General features: G+C 38.6%; 1 protein-coding gene across 5 annotated transcripts in view; it reads left to right on the top strand.

The window, feature by feature from the left end:
- Window positions 1-23,381, top strand: part of ERICH1 (glutamate rich 1) — a 103,572-nt gene that overhangs the window by 69,387 nt on the left and 10,804 nt on the right. For 2 of the 5 annotated variants that reach the window (XR_008732810.1, XR_008732811.1), the window contains 3 exons: window positions 87-464; window positions 2,928-3,122; window positions 7,794-7,975. Coding sequence is in view for 1 of the 5 variants with exons in the window: in XM_055714143.1 (XP_055570118.1) it covers window positions 87-464; window positions 2,928-3,122 (573 nt within the window). In the remaining 4 variants the exon portion in view is untranslated. Of the gene's footprint in view, window positions 1-86; window positions 465-2,927; window positions 3,123-4,755; window positions 4,831-7,793; window positions 7,976-23,381 lie in introns of all 5 variants that reach the window. The other 3 variants (XR_008732812.1, XR_008732813.1, XM_055714143.1) reach the window with 3 other exon arrangements.

Consider the following 23,381-nt stretch of genomic DNA (forward strand, 5'->3'; position numbering starts at 1 on the left):
GGAGTAATATTTCATTGTATGCAGTCCCAAAATGCTTATTACAGATCCTCTTATTTACAACTATCATGTCTCTTTTGAATCTGCAGAGGAGGAATATCAAGGACAAACCAAGAGAAAGCACATTCGCAGGAAGAAACAAAAGAGCAGTTTGCAAAACTGTAATAATTTACATGGAGAACAAACAGAATCTGGAATGCAAGAGACTCTTGTTCAAGATAATTTACAGCTGCATCAGATAGACAGTCCCAAACTAAGCAAAAACAAGAAGAGGAAAATGAAAAAGAAACGACAGAAAGAAAAAATGAGAGCAGCTGGCTTGATATCAAAAACTACCGGTGTGGATTTTACATATCAGCCTGACAAAAACAACAGAGAAGAAGCAGCAGGCTTAAAAGACACAGATGAAAAGGCAGATAGCATTCTGGACTTCCTGCAGGCAACACAAAAAATTTATTTTGCTGACAGTATGTACCACTCTTTGTCCTTTCTTTTCATTAGTATTACCACGTAGGGGAAAATAGATATACACATTATTGCTGTAGAATGGGTCAAATCTACTGGACAAGTGTCAGTTTTGAACTCAATGAGACACACAAGCACTTTAGTGTTTGTCCTGATTTCTGGTATATGCATGTATAGGTAAGAATCCACATCAATATAAAAAACTGTGGTCCCAATCTCTTTTTTTCTGTGTCTTTGAAAATATAAATCATATTCCTTTCTCCTTTTTAGAACATTCCAATGCACTCGGGGTAAATGTAGTGGTTTAAATGGACCAAATTCTTTCCTCTGCAAGCAAACATCCAGAAGGATTACTTGCTTTCAGAGACCTTCAAATGAGGGCAATGATTGCTGTCCTGAGCTACTTTCATGCTTACTATCTCTGAACCAACCCACTTTTCAGAAAGTTCTTTTTCCCGGGAGGAGATTTATTTGTAATATGTAAGGAAATCTAGACAGACAGCATCCAATAGGAAAGGGGAAGATACTGTTGGCACCGGGAAAGTGTATTGGCATAAAGCACTTGTGAACAAGATGCATGTGAACTGATGCTCAATATGCGTTTCATAGCAATTTGAAAAGGACTGCATGGTTGTTATCGCTAATGGCCTATTGAATGCTCACCTGGCCACTAAAATCAGATAAATTCCTACTGTTTGTTTCTTATGTGGACTTCCTAAAACGCTGCTTGTATGGTGCTTGCATCATAAAAGCCTTTCAGAGATAATGAAGTTTTAATGGTAAGTACTACAGTACTTACCTGTACATACACCAGGTTATGTTGGTATCACTGAGAATGAAATACATTTTTCTTCAGGGCAAGGTGTGTTCTTTAGTTGCTCAGCTTGGAACATACCTTTAAAATTATAACAGTCTTATAAAACTGGAAAAAAGCAGTGAAAAAATTTTCAAAGTGCATGGCCTTGCCTTGACTGTCTTTGTGGAGCTGAACGAAGAGTATTAAACAGCTTACCTACCTGTATGAGTCCATCTTAAGTCAGAGCTGTTAGCTCCTACTCCCATAAAAATTCCTCTTTAGACCGTGGACTGACTTTAAAAACTGTGTCAAGATGACATCAGGATTTTCATGTTAATTTTTTTCTCAAGACTTTTACATAGAATTTTCTTTCCTTACTGTCACAATTTTTCTGCTGTGTCATGTGTTCGTACTTAGCCTAGCACTGGAAAGCCATCCTACTTTCTGGCTAATGTATTTCCATAACCAAAAATAAAAATTTTACTACTTCAGTGTATGTCTAAGTAAATACAAGCTAAACTACATGCATTAGCTGTAGTGGGACTCCAGAGTAACTGAGAAAGATTGCAAACTCAGGTAACAGTTCTGCTGTTAATACATGTCCCAGAACAGAAACCTGGTCAGTTGGCCATAGCTGTGTTGCATGTTGAATTTTAAGAAAAAGTGTTGAGCTTCCAGCTTTCCTGGAAGTCAAGCTCGGGTCTTAGCAGTGGTTGACACACTGACTGGCCCTGGCATCAAACCCGTAGACTGGAGTGTTGAGCCAGTGGGGACCTTGGAATCCATGGAAAGAAATTCTCAGGTAAAAGAAGGTTCATCTGCAGATGAGATGTCACATCCATAAATCATAGCGTGACTAACTTTCTTGTTAGGCAAATCCCAGTTTATATATAGATCTGACAGTATGCTGTTTGCCTTTTCTAGTTGAATGACTTTAACACTCCCTAGCTTTTTAGATAAAATTGGAAGCCATTGCTTTTAGCAGTATTTTCAAATGGTCACATTGGATTCTCATACTTATGTCAGAAAGCTGAATCGGGAAAAATCTGTTCTCAGTTGGCTTGCTGGTAAAACAGAAGAATTAAAAAGAAGTCTGGTTAAAGGGACAGACTACGCATTGTTACTGCAGTGGAAGAATGAATTTATGCTTTAGTACTGTAGAAACAATGCGTCCCTTTCTCTGCTGTCTTGCATGCTGTAATATCTGCTTTTTAAATAAAAATATAAAAGTACAGCAACAAGATAATCGGATGCCTCCAGAAGTTCTTTGCAGTAGTTCCACAGAGTTCTTCCCCATCTCCAAAGGGAAAAAAATAGGTGTGCATTTTTATAATACATAGTGTATGGGAAGCAAAAACACAGTGCTTTGGCCACAGTACAGTTTCTTCATCACACCTTCTTCCTGTGCTAATCTTGAATATCTAGACTCCTCTTGCATTCTTGTCACTATGAATCTTATTGTCCTTTTTACTTCTTGAATTTGACACTTTCCCCTCTTACCATTGTTTTAATATTTAACAAAAAATAGGAGGAGCAAGCTGCCTTCTGGTACGAGATATCTGGCTGTAAGTTGTACTGAAAAGGAAGGTGCTGTATTTGAAAAGAAAATATAATTAGGAAAATTCTCTGTGTTCATTGAGTTTTGGGTTTTTTCCACTTGTTTTTCCAGATAAATCAGAATGCACGGATTCAGCTGTAAACTGTGCAGCTGCCCAAGAGGTTTTACAATGTCTTGAATCTCGCACCATTTCTTCCTCAGATGTGACTCTTCTACATCAGTTGAAATCCCTTGTATTGCTGCAGGATATTGAGAGATTGAAGGATGCTTTGAAACAATTCCAAGAACAATCCATGATGCCTTCTGGTAGGTACCATTCATTCATGTTCATTATCTGATGTTCTTTTGTGTATAGATTAAAACTCAAATTTGTTGCAGTGGTTTTTTTTATTTGGAAGCTGTAAATATTTATATAGTAGTAAATATACGCTTATACAAGATTTGAAGCATAATTCCCACCAAAAATACAGTGATTTTCCCTTTTTCATGTTTGGTTACAATCAATACGGAAAATTTTCATATTTTGCAGCAACTATAGACTACAAGGTCATTCAGGTTCTTAAAACAGTACGTTTTAAATCTTAACTGTTTTAAGTTTTAATCATGTTTAAAGCCTATTTTTTAATACATTCTCTCTGTAGACTTCTTAAGTCATAGAAATTATCTTGTTTATTTTGGAGATTTCACTCATCCAGTTAAGGATTAATTTTGCGTGCATAAAAATCAATAAAGCCCATTATTTCATTTCTTCTTGGTCACCTATGTGGCTTCTTTAACACGTAGATTTTGCATGCCAAACTTTGATTTACAGCTTTGTTTTTGTTTAAATATAAATGTCTGGTTTAAGTTTCTAAAAATAGTGTTGATTATGTAAAAACGTTAAGTCACTCTTTATAATAAATGATACTATAAAGTCATTCATAAAAATAAAAATTATTCTGTTACTAAATCTTTTCATCCCTGAGGCACAAGTCTGATTTCAGTCATGTTCCTTTTTTTCTCTATTATAATCCCTTTCATTTTAGTAGAATTTCTTCTTGAACAGTTAATAGTTCCTCAAGTAAATGTGGGATCAGCATGTAGTCCATAGAAGCTATAATAATTCATTTTCCAAGTAGTTTTCATTTAAACAGTCATTGTTACTTGTCATTAGTACTTCTGTTACAGCATCAGACAAATCTACAAGATGTGCTGAATTCTCTTGCCTCCCAAAGAATTTGATCAGTTGAGAGCACTTGCTATGGCACGAGAGAATCTCAACCATTTTAGATTGTGTTCTGCATCTTTTGAAGAGTAATGACTGAGCTGGTAGTAGTGCATCAATAGAGTAAATAAAATCATAGCCGTCAGAGGCTTAGGAATAACATTCAAAGAAGACAGTGCTGCTTGTAACATCATTAAATAATTTACAGCATGGTAGTGCTAAAGATCCCAGTCAAGACTGGAGCCTACTGCATGCTGTGCATTGTAAAAACACAGAAATGGGAGAATTCCTGCCTGTAGAGTTCATAGCTGATACATTCTGAAAAGGACACGCTTAACAGAAGTAAATACGTATTCTTTCAAAGTTTAGATGTGGAGTATGAGAACCCTCAAAGCTCCGATCTATCTGAAGTATCCACATGGAACAAAATCCTTCTGTGCATTCAATAATTAACTTTAAAGCCTACATTCTGTGATCTTAATTACAAACAGATAGTCTCATTGATGTAATACACGTTTGCAAACTAAGTAGGACTCAGCAGGAATGGTGAAAATAGTATTGGCCCTTTATTAAATGACCTAATTCAGCTTCTTTTCATTAAATTGGAATGGAGCTGTTGAAGTGACCACAATCAGGCTATTCCTTACAGGCCTTTTCCAAATTCTGCTCAATACAGTAGGAAATCTGTTGGGTTTTGCAGTATTGAGGCAAGCTGCTCTGTTTACTTTTATATAGCAATAATGTCAAACTGAAGAGAGAAAACAGAAGCAAATTAGAAACAAATCCATACAACTGCCCTAATTTTCTGAGGTATGTATTTGTCACTTGAAAAAGCAGAAGAAAATTTTCTGAGTAAATTTTTAAATTCATTTATGTTCTTGCTGATACAGCCTGAAATTATTTATTCTTCCAGTCGATTTTTTTTTTTTCCTAGTAACTGTTGTCGCTCTGGGCTCAATTCTAATCTCATTCCCAGTTCACAGTGGTGTGACCATAGTAGTTGATAGGTTATTCAAGAGGTACAACAATGTAAGAAAGAGGAAAATACATTTGTTATAAATTATTAAAGTATAATTAAATACCTGCCAGATATTAATTTGCCTCATCAGAGTTTAACAATACATTCTATTTGTAATTCAGGAATTTCAGTGAATGAGAATTTAGTGCTCTGAAATTTTACCTTGAATTAGGCTTTTAATTGTACTTTTTTTCTACTTTTGGCTCAAAAATAGGTCATCTTGCCCAGTTTTGGGAATTTATACTTCATTCCCAATAAACAGGTGATAAGAGTTAATACAAAAACTTATCTCAGCAAATTCAAGATTTTTTTATACAAATACAGGTTAGGGCTGTTTGTGGAGACAGAAATGTATAGTACATCATAGTGATCTCATGGTTTTTTTACAGGTTTGTCTGATTATCTTGCCTTTTTTTCTGTTTTGTTTATTTTTACTGGGACATGATGTATGAGAAGAAAAGGTCATTCCTTATTAATATGGTGAAGACATTTTTTTTCTTCATTTTAGCAAGGTGTATTAGTTTTACAAATAAACCTGTTTTATTCTCTGTAGCTCAAGAAGCAGTATATTAACCCTTTTCCTGTGGTTATGATTCTACTTAAGATGCCAGCATCAAAGAAACAATAATGGGTGCTATATTTTGTTCAGTTTTATCTTTAATTCAAGGAAGGAAAGAATAGGAAACAAATGAGAAGTGATCCATCTCTTTCATAGAAGTGCACATTCTCTGTTAGTAAACTTTACAGGCCAAACATACCATTATATCTCCTTTATTTCCTCATATATATATTATGAGGAATCATAACACATAACATATATGTGTTATGATTCAATCTAATTTTCCACTGGGGTTACCAAGTCCCACTTGGCAGGTTTATGCCTAGTGATGAGAAATTGGGGTGGCGGTGGGGGTGGGGGTGCATGTAGTATTTTACAGACCCTTTAGTGTAAAGCTATGGTCTGCCCAAGGTCTGCAGACCACAAATTGAAAATCATTGGTTCAAGACCATGTTTTGGTATTTCCTTCACACCTCTTAGCATGTTATTCAGATTGGGAATCATGATTTAACCAAAACAAAAAAGAAACTATGAAGAAAACAGTGTCTTGAGCTCTTGGATCTCAATATTTGCAGCCATATCAAATAAAGGTCTTACAAAGCTGGTGGTAGGGTCGGCAAAATTTTGCAGGAAGAAGGAATTGCTAAGGAAATTGAAAGAGAAAAATTATCAATATTAAAGTAGGGGGTTTAGCCCTTCATTTAAATGACAAAACATACTTGAACAAGCAAATCTCTGTGATTCAGAAATACAGATTGTTCTGTCTAGTGGTCATCCTCCATCAACTTACCTTGTGCTCTGTGCTTCAAGTTATTCTGTCAAGTTACCTTTGGCCTTGTACTTCATACAATCATACAAAGTTGAGGTTGGACAAGGGTTTCTGAGCATGGCTATTTGAAGAATCATTGTTCTTAGACTGTAAAAAAGAACAAAATGTCCTATTACTATTTCCATTTATTTGGTAGTCTTTATCAAAAAGTACTTACCTTTACGTAATGTCTTCTGTAAGTTCAGGGAAGAAAATGTTTCAAAGTCAAATAGACATGCGTTTCTCATGATGGGGGCTTGGCAGATCTCTGTCAGAAAGTCCGTGGCCATTTGCCAAAAGGAAGCCAGAGACTTTCATGATCCTGCACAGTGCAGTGGGCAAAGGAGAAGAGCTGTTACTGGAAGTAATGCTCCATTTGCTGGTTGGAAACTGTAGCTTTTGAAATGAGGACTACTTAATTCCTATTTCACATCAATTATTAAAGGTGATTGCCTAATTAAAAAAAAAGTCATTATCTCCTAATTTATGAACTCATTCAGCTTCTACTCATCAACTTCATTCCATTATCTATTAACATTTTCCCTTTGTTGGTTAGCATCAAGTCTCAAATATACTCTTCCCTTGTTGCCTAGGAAATTATCACTCACAGAAGGAACCAGAAGCTTCTTTTAACTACCTTTTTTTGGAAAGTTGTCCTTTATATGTGTCTCCATTGTGGCAGGTGGCAGGGGGATATATTTTGCAGACCAGAAGTAATGCAGTTACTGTGTGCCAACAGTGCACTGACTGGACACACAGAAGCCCTAAAATGATTAAATTTAACCTTTTTTCTTTTTCTTTTTTAATCAACATTCAAAGAAAAGGAAATGTGAAAGCTATGTTAGCATAACGTTATAGAACCATGTTAAATGTGATATTACGTGATAAGTACTGTGGAAAGTCCTGTCGTTAAAAATAAGTAAAGCCGCATAGATAATCTCTGAATTAAGACAGAAGCCACGGCACTTTGAGGCTTTGATGTATCTGTCTGTACAAGACTACTCATTCTCAACTGGGGCTTCTAGGTGCTACTGTAAGTTAATTAATAATGTGTGAAATTACTATTCAGACAGAAAGAAGTTGGACAAGATTGCACTCTTTTTAGCCTTACCCATATGATCATGTCATTGCGATCTCCTTTTTTTCTGAGTTACTGAATCATAACAAATAAGATTCCAAAATATAGAACCAAAACTTTTTCTCATAAAAATAACTGACCTCCTGAAAGAAAATGCACCTGTTTATCTAGTCTTCAAGCTCGGATATCTGCATTGTTTTTACTGAAATGCTAATACTAAATGAAAACAGATGTTCACACAAGTAGTCTTTTTTAATGCTCAGAAATATTGTAGAGGTATTTCAGGAGGAATGTGTTTTCTTTGTTTCAGATCATACCAAGATAGTCACGTCTCTGTTTCACTACTGGATTACAGACATCCTTCCTGTGAAGAACAGGAAATAAAGCTTTGCCTGTGTCCATATGCGCAGGGTTAAAACTTAATGTAAACACTCTTAACCAAGTAGCAATTTTTCAGGAAGAGCAGTGTCAATACACATTCTACACCTTCAGGTAAATGAATTATTTTTCTGTGTTAAAACTCCAGAAGACAATAAACCGTGTATAACTACATGTGATTTTTGTGTTTGGTTGGTCAAGAATATGTATATGCTGTATGGCCTGAGTCTTCAGCTGGATTAGTATGTACATTTCACTTTAGGTTAAGGGCCTTATCTGGAATTATAAAGTCTGTATCGAGTATTTTGTTTAACAAGTATCTTTGGAGGGGGGGGTGGGGGTGGGGGTGTTTGTTTATTTATAAATTGATCATTCCTTTCTGGAAGTTTTATTTATTGACTTTTCTTGTTTATCTGATATAGCTGTTTACCTGAAAAACAAATATATTTTTTTATATTTAAGCAACAGTATGCCTAAGGAATGTATTTTTGCTGAATTATAGAAATAGATACATTTCTGCATGTGGGTCATGTAGGGTACTGCTTGGAGTTATGCAGAAACCTGGATGGCATTTTAAGGATACTCCACAGCCCAGCCTGTAACAATCCATTGGGCTTCACTGGCTGCAGAATTATGGGACTGGGTTCTCTCACTGATTACTGTGTAGTCTTTCTGCAACTGAATTTGTCCACGTGTAGAAGATGCAGTAAATAATATCCATGGCTGTAAAGTGTTTTGGAAACAAGAACAAAAAAATGCTTCATGAGAGGCTTTTCTCTCAGCTGAGTCATTCACCTGATAGGTGATAACAGAGCAAACCATTTCTTTTATCTCAGTCTGTTAGCTTCCTCATCAGTAGGGTAGGGGCAACGTATTTATCTCCTTCAACATATGCTTGGAGATATATTATTGAGGAGACTATATTAACATTGGGGGAGAGTTATTATATTGGTTGATATATCCTATTGCAAGCCATTGTTTTCAGTGATGTTAAAAAATGTGTACTAAAACCACAATCATACCTCTTTCTCATTAAAAGGGGGTCAGTAACATGCCAAAGGATTGCAGATGTAGAAGAAATGGTCTTACAGCTAAGGTAGCTCTGTGTGGCCCTGGAGAACTTAAATTAGGTCTGTATCTGCTAGGAAAGATATTTAAACCAGACTTTGCAGGAGGAAAACTGATAGTGTGTTCCCTGTTTTAATGCTCCTGACTTGCTAACACATAGGCACCGAACTGTAGCTGCGACTTTTTCACTGAGATGCTGTGTACCTCAGTGCCACATCTGGGAAATGAAGACAGTACCACTTTAGTGTGAAGCACCTAGATACTTTATTGATAGACCCCACAGAAAATTTATCACTTCATCCCTAGATTAAGGTTTGAAGGTCGTGCAGTAAATGAAGCCTAGGAACCACACAAAAGGAATGTGCAGCAACTTACTAGGTAAGCATCATCTGTCCTATAGACTGATTATGAAAAAGTGAATGGGACTGTGTAATTAAAGAATTATTTTTTATAAAATTTACATACACAATATGTATTTTGAAGCACAAGTACAAACTAGGTCAAATTAGGACATACAAACAACTGTAGTGCCTGCCTTTCCTGATACTCGAGTGACTGTGCTGAAGGATGTTATAAGGCTGCTGCTTTAGGTGGACCTGGGGATTCCTCCTCCCTTTCCTCTAGATCCAGCCTGGTGCACCTGGAGACCTGGATGTCTCTCAGCCCCTCATCAGTGCAGTCAGCTGCAGCTTTCATCTTTCCAGGTTCAGCCAGTAGTGATGCTTAGCACCTCTTAGCAACGCGCACACACAGCACTCAGATGGCTGACTTCAGAGACCGCCACAGACATGGCACTGCCTTTGAACAACACCCATGAGTAACCCTGACAGGACTTACATAAAACACAAGTATAGTCATCTTCTCTGGCTGATGGGGGTTGAAGTTCATGAGTGAAAACACACATGCCCTTCACTTTCTAGATTTACAAGCGTAACCCCATTTACAGATTCCCTGAATACCAACGCGGGCTGCCAGCCTCTCCCATGTCCCTGCCTGGATCTTGGCCCCTCTTACCCATTCTGCAGGTCTTCTACTCACCAGCTAGTCGAGCCTGACACACGCTACCACACTTCCACACACTCGCCTCACGAGTGTTCACGCACTTGTCTCACAGCTCTGTTTGTTCCTTTCATTTCTCTTCTTCGTTATTTCTGTTTCAGTATTTGGCCATTTCTCATAACATTATTTTTTTAAAAAAGAATTATGCTGAATTTTTAATAGCTGCATACAGAGGAGCAGATTTGGTTGTCTTTGCCAAACAGAGATACGTTGTAGTATCAGTAGTTTAATCCCAGAATGTAAGTAAAATTTCTCAGGTCAAAAATGTACTTTCTTTGAATCATGTAATAGCGAGGAAAAGACTGCTTTCAGTCTCCCTTTTTTCCCCCCTCACTTTAAGCACTTATATTCTTATAAGAATATAAGAGCCTTATATTCTGTGCAGAAATCAGTTGGTGCTAACAAAGCAAGCCTGGGAACAGTTTCAGAGCATAGCTAGTTAGTCAGTGATATCTGATGTCTTTGTAAATGACCTGTGATAGGAGCTGAATCTTATGCTTATCAAACCTGTCACTATTACATTAACGGGGATTATAAAGAGTAGAAGATAAAGTAAAATTTGAGATGTTGGAGAGTTTAGAAAATTGGACCAAATTCAAGAAGGTAAATTGTAGATTGTCATTGTAGATAAATACAATCACATAAGAGTGTATTTGTTTCTGAAACAAACGTGCCAAACAACTGTGCTGAACTGCAGTAAGGACACCTAAGAGCAACACATGGCAGAACACAGCCAAAAGGTCTAGTTTAGAAGCAAAAGAAATTAACGTTGTTTATTCTATAATAATGTCAATTAGGTAACGTTCTAAAAATGGCAGAGGGGAAGGATTGTTTGGTTCCATGTTTAACATCCTGTTTGCAGTCAAAAAGATTTCATACACCAGAATTCTAATGCCTGGTCTCTTTTCTGTGCTGCTTCTCTAAAATAAATGGTGCTGAATCTCCCTACACTTTTTATGGTGTACATTGAACATTAGTATAACCAACACAGGTGGGATATGAAAACTAAAAATTTTGAATTAATATCCTCCAGTGAACCCAGTGTGGTTTACATTTCACTATACATGGCTCCTTCAACATAGCAGTGAAACATTTATCGCTTTGGATTTTCATGCTAAACTAAACTAAAAAAAGGAGATAGCCTTGAGTGTTTGCTTCTTCTGCATCATTTAGTCTAATTAAAGTGCAGTATCATATGGAATTTCTGAGAAATACAAGAGTATTTTTAGTGGACTTTGCATCACAGAACTTCAGACTGAACTGTACACACACAATTATCAGCATATTTCAAGCTTTTAGGAAGATGGAACTTTAAAATTTTGGTTTTAAAACCTACATGGATTCCAACAGGACAAAGGTAAGCATCAACTAGAAAACAGCCTGCATGTAGCTTCAAGAGTTAACTTTCTAGTTTGCATAATTAAACATTGCACAGTAAGGAAGGAACAGCAACACAACGGGAGAGAAAGCAGACTCTGAGTAGCTGGTGGTCCCTTACCCAGGCTCCATGTACAAGGAAGACCACAGGGGCTGAACTAGTTTTGGGTATCAGTAGTAGTGAATAGCTGGTCACTATGCTTGTATACAAGGGTATGAGTTCAAAACCAGTATCTCTGTATATAGGTACATGTTTTATTCTCAAAATTGCCTGTAAGACCTTAATTCTTCTCTTCTGTGGATGTGTAATGTGGGAATCGGATTCTAATACTACAGATTTTGACTGCTTCATAAGTGGTGTGATATTTTATATAGTACTTTAAAATCATGTAGGGGTATAAATTCTTTTATGTATTTTCTCTGACAGCTGGCTTTTCTCCCCTGCACCAGTGTGCAGGTGGGTACTGCTCAGTAGGCTGAATCTCTGAAATGATATCTAGGGGAAAAAAATCTGGAAGGAAAAAAAAAAAAAAGGAAGGAAAAAAGTGGTGAGTGGCATCATGAAAACAGAAAATTGTTCAGCTCTTTGACCAAAGGAAACACATTTCACCCGGTAATACCTGGTATATCACAAAAGCAGTCCACAGACATAGAGTAGAAAGAGGTGTGTGTTACGCTTGTACAGCATGCTACACATTCAGTATAGTAACAAAGAGCGGTAGTGAAAAAAAAAAAGCAAACTCTAAGATTTGTAAAATGCATTATATTTAATATTTGGGCCAAACTCAGGTTATGGCTGTGTAGCTTTTGTGATTAATTGCTTCAGCCCTAGATTGCACCTAAGGAGGGCTGCATTGCACATTGTTTATGCAGGTAATTTAGCGTCACCGTTAACTACTTCATCCTCTGCACTGCATCTAAGTAAATTTTGTTGAATAGGCTAATTACAATGTCTGAGTATCTCACGATTTTTAATACATGTTTTTCTTAGATGAAAAGATGTGTATTTTTAAACTGCTAGATCTGCTAGATATGTGCTGAACTAAGCCACGGGAGAAAAACACGTAAGCATAAAGAAAAAGCAGTATTTACAAATGCTGTATATGTTTCCTATCTCTATATATAGTCTATGATTATTTGAAAACAGTGTATATGCACCATAGTCAGTCAAGGTCAAATATATAGCTTTAATAAGGACTTCTCCACGTTGAGTATTTAACTTCGTGGAATTAACAGTCTGTAGTCATTTTAATGAACTGTATATATTTGTAAAATGTATAAGCAAGCTGTAGTTTCACATTATTACTGCAATGTACATCCTGTTTTAGGATACATAATGCAAAAAAAAGAAGTAAGTAGTGTTATCTAAGGTTGAAGAGGACTACACAAAAATAGAGAAGGAATGAATCTGTGGTTCAATACCTTCTTTTCTCTTGCATCAACTCGAGGCTGCTATAGGTTGCATCAACTACAAAGGCTGCTTTGCTTCACTTTCAGGTTCTTTGCCAGTCATCCCAGTCCCTCAGTCAGTGCACAGATGATTCCTCCATCCTCTCAGCCTCTGATACTAGCTTTCATCACCCATTTGTAACATTTTTAGATTTACACATTTGTGCTTTTTCCCACAGTGCCTTCCACAACTCTCTGTAGAGCAGTCTTTCTATTGTCTTTCTTTCCTTCTTTAAAACTCTCCTTTACCATGATGCTGCCCAGAAGCTTGGTAACAGCTAGGTCAGTAGTGTGTTAAGACAACTGCCTACTGCGCTGACTGATGTTGCCTTATTGTATCTGTGTACTCCCACCTCAGCCTGCCTGTTTTCTCATGTTTTCTCCTTTCTTTAACTAGCAGCAATTTGATGCAAGGTTTGGCCTGCTGCACAGCACCCACCCAGCACAGCGAATTTCTATTATGTTTGACGTGCCAGTGTGGTAGGGGAGTGTAACAGACCTAACTCCAGTCAAGAACATGCTAGAACATGTAAGCAAGGCTGCTGGGTAGTTAAAGATGGCACAATATTTTTACATGTACAATACACATGAACAGCCTAGTAAAACAAGGACCTGGTTCTCCTTAGTGGGCGCTTTGAGGCAGTGCTCATCTGCAGCTTGCTCAGGAGAGCCTGGAAGCATGCGAGGTGGGATTAATTTCCCCTAACTTCAGATGTCTGCAGTGTAAATGTTTCCATCTGACCTGCCTGTCCTAAAGAACTTTGTAATCACTGGGATGACATAGATACATGTACAACCCAATATAACTGATTGCTTCTAGACAGCTATTTTAGAGTAAGAACAAAGGTACAAGTAAGAGAATTTACGTTGACTGTTAGGGGAGCATAAACAGGTAAGTCAAATGGAAATGTCTGCGTTGCAGGCATCTGGATCTTATAAAAAAATATATTTTTTTACATCAGAGAAAGGTACAGGAATGTACATGTTGCATGACCAGAATGTCACCTACTCCTGGAGCTGGTCTAGCAGTGGCAAGCTCATTCAGCTTGGGCAGGGCTATGACCCTGCTCCTTGCTGCTTTCATATCTTCTGTTGGGAATCCATTGTTTGGGAGTGGTAAAAAGGAGGAGAAGAAGAGTGAGGAGCTGTTGTACAGCTGTGGTTGGACTCACCCAACACAAGCTGAGGAGGTGCTTCTTCTGGTCTTCTTGTTCCCTTCATGCAGTCATGCACAACGCGCCCTCCACCACTTCTCAGATAGGCTCAGTAAAAGATTGCTGTGTGATGTATTCCTTCTCCCAGTAACGGTAATGAAGTGGAGGTGAATATAAACGCACAGAGAAGGAGTAACCATTGCTAGGAATATCAAACTGATTACCCATTACCTGTGTTCTAGAGAGTGAAAGAATAGCACATGTATTTTTTTCAGAATCACAGGAGTAATCACCAAACTCCGTAGATTTAATGATAGCTGTTTGATCTCTGTCTGGCTTGTTGGAGCTTAAAATGAAGGTCATGTTCAAATCTGATTGGAATTCAGAGAAAGCGTTGTAGCTTATTACCATTACTATAGTGCTGGATTCTATTTACATTGGTAAACAGTTTAAAATACTTGACATGTTATTCAATTAAATCTGTGATTGCTAACTGACAGACCAAAGTGCATTGATTTTTCCAACCACATTAAGCTAAGTACACGGCACAGTGTTTCATTAGCCTGTCTGCTTAACCCTTTCACATTAATTCAATTATCCAGTATAAAATTAATGTGTAAAATATTAAATAACTATAAATTCCTGAATTAGAAGGCGTTACAAGAATATAATCATCTCGATAGTTTCTGACATATATTTATTACTGGATGATTTACAGTCTGCTACGGGTGACATTGTTATCCAGATGGAAAAAATCACTCAGAAAGTTTTTCTCTGTACTCACTCAGTATATTGATAGATTCATAGAGGGTAAGACTAAAAAGAGCATGAGATTATCTTCTCTGACCCCCATCTAGATGCCTGGTCATAAATTTTCCTTTTATCAGGGTGAAGACCAGTAACTTGAGTCTGACAAAAGCACAATTTGTGGGTTTTGCTAAAGCAGGGAAAGGCAAGCTTCATTTAAGGACGTCAAGAAATGAACACTTAGCCCCTTCTCTGGTCATTTATTCCAGTACTCAGTCACTCTCATGGTTAGAATAAATTTGATTTTGTTACAATTTAACTTTCAGATTAGTTCTTGGTATGCTTTTCTTCACTAGATTAAATAGTCCCTCGCTAGCCACTATTTTCTGTCTGTGAAAGTTTTTGAACACTGTAATCAGGCTGCAATGCAACCTCCTTTTTGCTACCCTAAACATTATCTTTAAATTATTTAAGTTATTTTCTACAGCCTTCCAATTGTTTTTGTGGCTCTCTTGTACATTCTCTCCATTTCCCCCACCACCACCATTTAGAGAACAAGTGTTCCGGAACCGCACGCACATAGAAATTAATTTAAAATCTCAGCAGTGCCAACTTTCATAATCACTGTTCCACTGTTTGTGGGTCCATTTTTTGCCATAGAATTGTATAGGGAGTCCACGTTGAATTATTTGCCATAGTAGACAAGTACTCTTGAAGTGTATTGCTTTCCAGGATATAGTCCCTGGTTCCATACTTCTTGCTCTTAAATGTCTGAGTTTCTGTTTGGCCATATTAACCTTAATTTTCTTTGACTATGTCTAGATTAGTAAATGATGGATTGTTTTGCGTGCCTGTACTGCTTTCATTAGTATCAACTATGCTAATCTTGGTGTCATCTTCAAATTTTATCAGCAGTGATTCTATGTTTATTTACAGATCATTAATAAAAATGCTGAACAGTGTGGAGTACCAGTACTAATATTTATGAGATCCAAAAAGAAATAACATCAGTTAGTCACATTTCCCTATCTGCACCTTCTTTTTCAAAACAGAAAACTGGTATCATCTAGTGGATGTCTAATGTATTTAACATGTACTTTATTATCTTACATGCTTTTTTTGTTTTGATCAGAAATTCATGTGGCACTAAATAACTACAGGAGACTAAATAGCACAGGGTGTAATGGTTGTCTGCTGCTGTCAACAAGTATTTCTTCAGTTTTCAACAAGAACAATGTTTTGATTTTTTTAGGTAAGGGTAAGAATCTTAACTAAAGACACAATACAAAAATTGAATTCTTGTTTTAGAGCATGTTTAGGGGGAAGCAGAATAATATAGAAGTATTCAAAGTAAATAGCCTCTCAAATCTGTCTTTCTTTTTTCCAATCTGTTGCTCTGCAGGGAATGATATGCATTAGTTAAGAATGATTGTTGTGAAAGATTCCTTATTTTTAAACATAAAAGGAAAATTTCTATTTCTTTTCCCATGAGATGTGATCCATAACTTCAGTTATGAAGGTGTCTAGTGTGTGAATTGTCTTTTGTGTTGCATTTCTTCCAGCTGGTAGTTGAAGAAAGATCCTTGCAGTAAGTTCATTAACTACTGATGAAAAAAACAGGTTTGAAACTTAAAAGTTTGCTTAGGAAAGTTGCTTAAGAAGTTGCATTCACAGTTTTACAGTGGGATATGCAAATTTTCAATTTTTTAAAGAAATGGTTCTCTGAGCACATTTCCAGGCCACAGCAAGGCATGTTAACTGAGAGTATCAGCACTACCTGTCTAAACCCTAAGCTATTATTAGGTAGCAGTGTAAGGATTCATCAGAGATAATTAATCGAACTTCAGATTAGTCTCCCAACTTCTGCTGCTCATGGAGTGCCAAGTTGCAGTTGGTGTCATGAATCAAAATGTAGGCGTTTTCTGTTGGAACTAGAAATGGCAGAGAAGTGTCCCAGTTACTCTCTGACCAGAACTGTCACGGTCCAGAGACAAGCAGGAGCAGATTCTCAGAAGGATCTTTGTGCGAGACAGAACCACCAGTGGGATTCCCACTTCATTGTAGTGGTTCATCACTCTCATGGTTCCCTTTAATCAAGGCTGTGTCACAGGTTGGCCCCAAAGCTACACAACTGAAAAACAGAGGAGTAATGACAACGTAGCAGTGCAGTAACCAGCAAGTCAAGTAAGGCCAGCTAGTACAGGAGCTAAACATGAAAGGAAAAGGATTTTAAAACAACTTGCAACTGGAAGTACCTCTCCTGCACCATCTGTAGGAGCCCACAGTTAAAGGCAGAAGAGAAAACGGAAGTGTTTTATACTGAAAACTGCAAAAGAAAAAGAGCCAAAGATGAGAGGTGTTCAGAGCAGTACATTGATTTGTTTTCTCAGTATGAATACAGTCGGTGAATGCAGTTCTGCTGCTTTATTTGAGGTAAGTCTTAACTGCCTTAGCCAGAATCTGACCTGTGGCTGTATAAAGCCCTCACAAACAGCACAGAGCCTCTAGCTCCCAGGTTCTGGCTCTGTACTAACACAGAACATGTCTTGCAGGATTCCAAAAGATTCCTTAACTCTCCCCGACACTGGAAGCCTTAGGGAAAAAAGCAGTGTTTCTGTCAAAACACCCTGACGGTATCCTTTCTTTCAGTCTGATTCCCTTATGCATAAGCAAAAAAAAAATCAATATCAAGCCAAAAAATCTTTGTCAAGGTACCTGACATACAGACTTAGCTGACCGTTGTGTTTGTAGAAGTCCCATGCCCATCTATTTCTCCATAATTTGCAAGGCCTTGCCCTGTTTCACAGACTGAAAAGCCATCTCGGACTACCTTGCAGGTGCCATAGAGTAAGAATCTGAACATGGGCAGATTGTGGGAAGCAACTGGCGGCAGTGACTTGCTGAGGGGATGTGAACAGGCGGGAAGGAGAGATGGGGCTACGTGAGTGTGGCTGTTCCCTTGTAATTTGCAATCTGATTTGCAGATCCATTCTGCTCTGTGCTCAGCAACATTCCTATGGATGACCTAAGACTTCCACTTTCAGATGAGAGGTGGGAAGCTTCGGAGGTAAAAGTCACAAAGATGAAATGGCATTGAGCAAGTATCTCGAAGGGGGTAATTAGGTTTTTTGAATAACAACTAAGGATCCTTTCTGTCAACCTTGGTATAGCTCCAGTTGTCAAAGGCTGATCCAAATCTTAGGAATTCCCTGTATCCAGAAGTCATAGATGCTTTGTACAGCAGTCTCTTGCACAGTGTTTTGTTTGAAGCCAATCAAAGAAGTCTGAAAAGAACCCTGTAGTGCTGCAAAAAACATAAAACTATCTGTTAGAAATCCAAACTAGGCAAGTCTTTACCAGCTTTTTTTTTTTTTTTTTTCCTGAGCACCTAAGTTGTTATTCTTTGTGAGTGTCCAGGATAAGCAAGTAATCTGAAAAGCCTACCCAGTAAAGCATTCTACCCACAGTTGCTGTTCCTTCTCTTCTCTGGATTCAGATCTGAGTCCATGGACCTGACTGTTATCTCAGTGCCTGGAATGGTGTGCTCACATTGCATTATGCCCTGCAGGGATATTCATTCCCTTTCCCAATCTGGCAGCCTGTGCTTGTGAACAGAGTCATTACAACTGAGCATGCTGTTCTATGGTGTGCCCTAAGGCGGCGGAAATGACTGCAGTCCAACTCTCAGCTCAAGAGTATTGTGCACCAGGATATTAACTGTAGAACTGGCAATATTGCTTTGGTGCAGAGGCTTCCTCCAGGCACCCACAAGACAGATGGCTTTATCAGTACACAGCCATTCACCTCTGCATTGCAATTGGGAAGAGATACAAACAAATTTCCAACTGTCTTTGCTAAGCAATTTTACAGCTGTCTATCTGAAATTAAAGCACCCTCCCTTGGTTGTGCTTTGCATTTTTATGGTGACTAGCAATCTTTTTTTCCACAATGCTACTCTCAGCCTTCCAGAGAGCTTTCAATGTTCACAAAAATACGTGACACTAAGTTAACAAAGACGAGTGCTTCAGACTGTAGGGAGCCAAGCAAAGGAGGATTCTGCATAATCTGTACAATTGGACACTTCCTGTAGATCAGTGTAAAACCAAATTGTTTCTGGCAGGGAAAGGCTTTTTTATAGAAGTTCATAGGAATGAATGAATATGCACCTCATGGCAAGTCTTTGTAGAGCCTATACAAAGGGCAGCTTCCAGCCTGCAGCCCATCAGTCCTGTTCTTCCTGAACTGAACTGTGCACCAGTCTTTGAAGTGGTATGAGCCAAGGATCGAAGCAGTGCATTTCTCAGTAACTGAGTACCTGTCTGTGGCTCAAATGAGTGGGAATCCATGAACATGTCTCTCGTTGGAGTGAGTTTTACATCAGAGTCAAAAGCTGGTCAGAACTAAATTCTAAGATGAAGAAGCCAGGGCATTTACACCCCCTGGCTGTTGTAGTACCTGTGCTCCAGTATCCAAATAAAGTAGACGCAAACTTCCCATAAGTGAGAGGTAAGACTGAACCATGCTTAACGAGTAAGTACTACATCACCATCGGGGAAAAGCAGTTTGCTGAGATTTCTGTAAGCCGTGAAATGGAAGGAGTTTACAATTGGCTCTGAAAGTAACATCAAGTTGGGACAATCTGTCACAGCAGTTCCTAATTTATGGAGAAGCCGTGCACTGAAAACAGGGTCCCTGCCTCCAAGTTGGAGAAGTCAGTGTCTGGCAATCTCTAAAAATCTTGTGGACAAGGCTATGATGCAGGAAGGAGGAAAAGAAACTCAAAGGAGTGGGTTTTTTTCCTTTGTATGTTGGGGCAGGAGGACAGTGAATCCTTACACATTTCCTGCCTTGGAGAAGTATAGGAAGATCGGAGGAAGCCTCCCTCTAACTCTGAGTGAAGAAAGAAAATCTTAATAGCTTGTATTTCAAACTCTCCCTTTGTCTGCAGGTCTGGGAAGACTATGGAAGTGTTGGTAAGAACATTGTAACATGAGAGGGAGGGGAAGACATACAGAGGAGGTGAGGAAGTAGGGAAGAAGAGTAAACTGACACATCCAACTTGAAGACTCCTGTTTGCTCATTCTTTGTAAAGAGATTTTTTTCCTACTTTTCATTATGCCTTTTTTTGCCCTTTCCTGTATATTTTGTGAGTCTGCTTCAGAGATGGGGGGACCGAAACTGCCCATGTTGCTAAAAATGCAGGTTCACCGTGATTTTTTTCAAGTGTGTTTTGATTTGCTCTCTAGTCCTTCCCGAATAATTTCGTTGCTTTTTTGACCCCTTAGTGGGTACTGAGCTGATATCTTCAGAACTGTTATTTCATACCTGAATGTTCCTTATCAGTTTTAAGTAATTATGCACACCACTTTGCAATATCCTGCACAGAATTTCGTCTGCCATTTTATCGTTGGTTTTTCATGATTGTAGTGCTGTTCCGAAGCTCTGCACAGTCAGCTTTCAATTTTAGTCCTCGTGATAACTGCAGTGGGATCAGCAGTCTCTGTTCCCCCATTATTCATCACCTTTCCCAGGTCATTTAGGACTTTGCTGAGCAGCACAGATCATGGCACAAAGTCCCATAGGATTGCATGGGTGAATTCCTTCCAGTGGGAAAACTGCATTCCTGCTTTTACTTTTGTATCTTTTAATTGTTTATTCATTTAAACGAGGATCTTCTTAGCCCATGAGACTTCCTTTTCAAGAGCTTTTTTTCCCCAATTAATTTTTTAAATGGATTTTAGTACACCTTAATCATAGAATCACAGAATAGTTTGGGTTGGAAGGGGCCTTAAAGATCATCTAGTTCCAGCCCCCTGCCATGGGTAGGGACACCTTCCACTAGACCAGGTTGCTCAAAGCCCCATCCAGCCTGGCCTTGAACGCTTGCAGGGATGGGGCATCCACAGCTTCTCTGGGCAACCTGTGCCAGTGTCTTACCACCCTCACAGTGAAGAATTTCTTCCTGACATCTAGTCTAAATCTACCCTCTTTCAGTGTAAATCTATTCCTCCTTGTCCTGTCACTCCATGCCCTTGTAAAAAGTCCCTCTCCAGCTTTCTTGTAGGCCCCTTTAAGATACTGGAAGGTTGCTTATTTGTCGCTTCCTCAAACAAAACAAAAAAATGCCTATAGGCTTCTGAAGTATGTCCTCCCTTTTACAGAAGCTTAATGGAGTTCTTCCGAATATATTTTTCTGTGAGTCTGCTCATTTTGTTCCTTGCTATGGTTCCTACTGATCTGCAGAATAAGGACGTCATGTTCACTGGTCTGTAGTTCCTCAGATCACCCCTGAATCCTTCATAAAAATTAGCCATTCCACCACCTTCCCATCCCCTGACACTGAGGCAATTCCCAGTGAGGGGTTACACACCGTGGCTCGCAGTTGTGTTATTTCATCCTTGGGTTGGTTTAGAGCTCTTAGGTGAATACCATCTGGTCCTAGTGAGCTGTTAGCGTTGTGCCATGGGAAACACGGTCTCTGAAGAGAGGGCTCCATGCTAAGTCCACTGCATCATGTGTGCTCAAGTGCAAATGTTCACTACTTTGCCCCTCTTGTTTTGTTTTCCACTTCTAGGTAATTTGAATTCTGTTTTAATCATATCTGCTTGGCCTCCCAGTCAGATAGCCACAACACTTAATCAGAATAGAGTGCCTAATGAAAAAATAAACATTATAGAAATGCTGCTCTTTTGATTAATGTATCTTTCATGCTTTATTTCCTGCATAGATTGTTTTGCCCTCATCTTAAGTTGATGAATCTTCCGGTGGTCAGCTATAGAGTTCACAGCATAAGACATGTACTTTTACACAGGATTATGCCTAAAAATAGACTACCAATCGTGTTAAACAGCCACAACTGTGCTGGCACAATGCCATGCCAGAAATAATAGATGCCACTTTCAGGAATTAGAATATTTAAATAGAAATACAGATAGTAAGCGATGGGAACCATGTGTACTCAACAGTGTGAAGGCAGTTACAAGGGAACATGTCAGTGTGCAAGAACAGAAATTCAACTAGCAAGGTTCCCACTAAATCTGTGTAATTTAATTTAAAGCTTTGAAGCATTTTCTATCATACTATCATCCAGTAATTTATATCTTCTTATATTGCAGTTTAATGTCTTACAAGAGATTTTAGAGGCCTTTTCTGTTTTGGGTGGAGTAATTCATTAGCCTGTTGCATTGGAAACACGGCATACGCCAATATATATTCAGGCCTATATATCTGCAAGGATGGATCAAAGCATTTACAGTTTCTAAATTAGAAACCCTTTTGGGGTGTTGCAGATCTAGATATCTATTACCGCTAAATGTAAGTAACTTTCCTAGCAGGCTGCTAAGGAAGACTTCAGAACCTCTTGATGTTTATAGACACATTTGCTTATGCAGGAATGGTAAATGTCAATAAAATTCTACATTTTGATAATAGCTCCAGATTAATTTTAACTGTGATGACATGCATAGCAAGTTCCAGCCCATCCAGAAAGAAAGATTCTACATGTTTGTTTAGAAAGTGGATCAGGTGCCTTTGTGGGATTCATGACTCATAATTTATAAAGCCATATGGAATATAGTAACCCCCCCATTCTGGCTATCTGAAAATTTTGTTTGAAAAGAACAGAGAGGTACCAGTGATTGACTGAAGTTGTATACTTCTGTTGTAAATCAGCACTTCAGAGTTAGAACCAAAATTGTGGTCATGCTTTGAATGTGTCTATATCGTCTTCTTAGAATGAATCCTTCCCTGTTCCAGAGTCCTGGTACCCCAAACATCCCTGCTGTGGCTATTTTTTCACACTACAGCTGTGCTCTGAAGCAAACTAAAACTGTCAGTAGTTACAGAAAAGCTCAGGGTACTGTACATTAGGGTCTTTCTCGTACATAAAATATGGCAGTTCTTTGCAAGCCTCCCAATCATTTGCGGGCATCACAGCAGGCCTCATGGCCTTCAGTCCTCAGCTGCCATCCCTAAATACCTGCACTTCTGGAATTCACATCAAAAGGCTGCTTCTTCAGCTCTGTCATTTATGTGATACACAGTGAAGATTTGGCACATGTAATAGGGTAGAGGAGGAGGAAGAACCCTGCTCAACAGCTAGTTGCATATGCACGTGCTCATGTGCACGGTCTTACTGATGAGAATATTTCCCAACAGCAATACAGAACTGCTGGGAATGATCTGTCCAGCTTTTTACAGACAAGTGGTTCAGATTCAAAAGGCTGTGTGTGTACGTGCATTGGACAGGTTACAACCCTATGCAGGTCAGTATAGCTATACACTGTGTATCATGCTGCAGAAGATGTCTGGGACACCGTGTGTGGCCTCTCATGATCCAGGACGCTTTGCAGATGGAGTGAGTGATGCCCATGAGGACACAGAGTGTGACGGTCTAGCTTTTTGTCTCATCAGCCACAGAAGCAGCAAAGGACACAACGTGAAGTGTGCTCATCACAGATTGTAATATGATTTCTCATATCAACTCCCACAGTGAGAAACACCCACTGAGGACTGGCTAGCCAGAAACACATGTTCAGCCTGGCACAGGAGCCCATATCTGATGAGTGTCTTGAGGTAGATAGTGGACTTCGGGGAGCAGAGCAGGGTGAGAAGGCATGCCTTGCTCCTTAGCAAGCTCGTCCCTCTTTGCTGCATCTCTTCTAAAT

This window comes from Falco cherrug, chromosome 6 (genome assembly GCF_023634085.1).
Source record: "Falco cherrug isolate bFalChe1 chromosome 6, bFalChe1.pri, whole genome shotgun sequence".
Taxonomy (NCBI): domain Eukaryota; kingdom Metazoa; phylum Chordata; class Aves; order Falconiformes; family Falconidae; genus Falco; species Falco cherrug.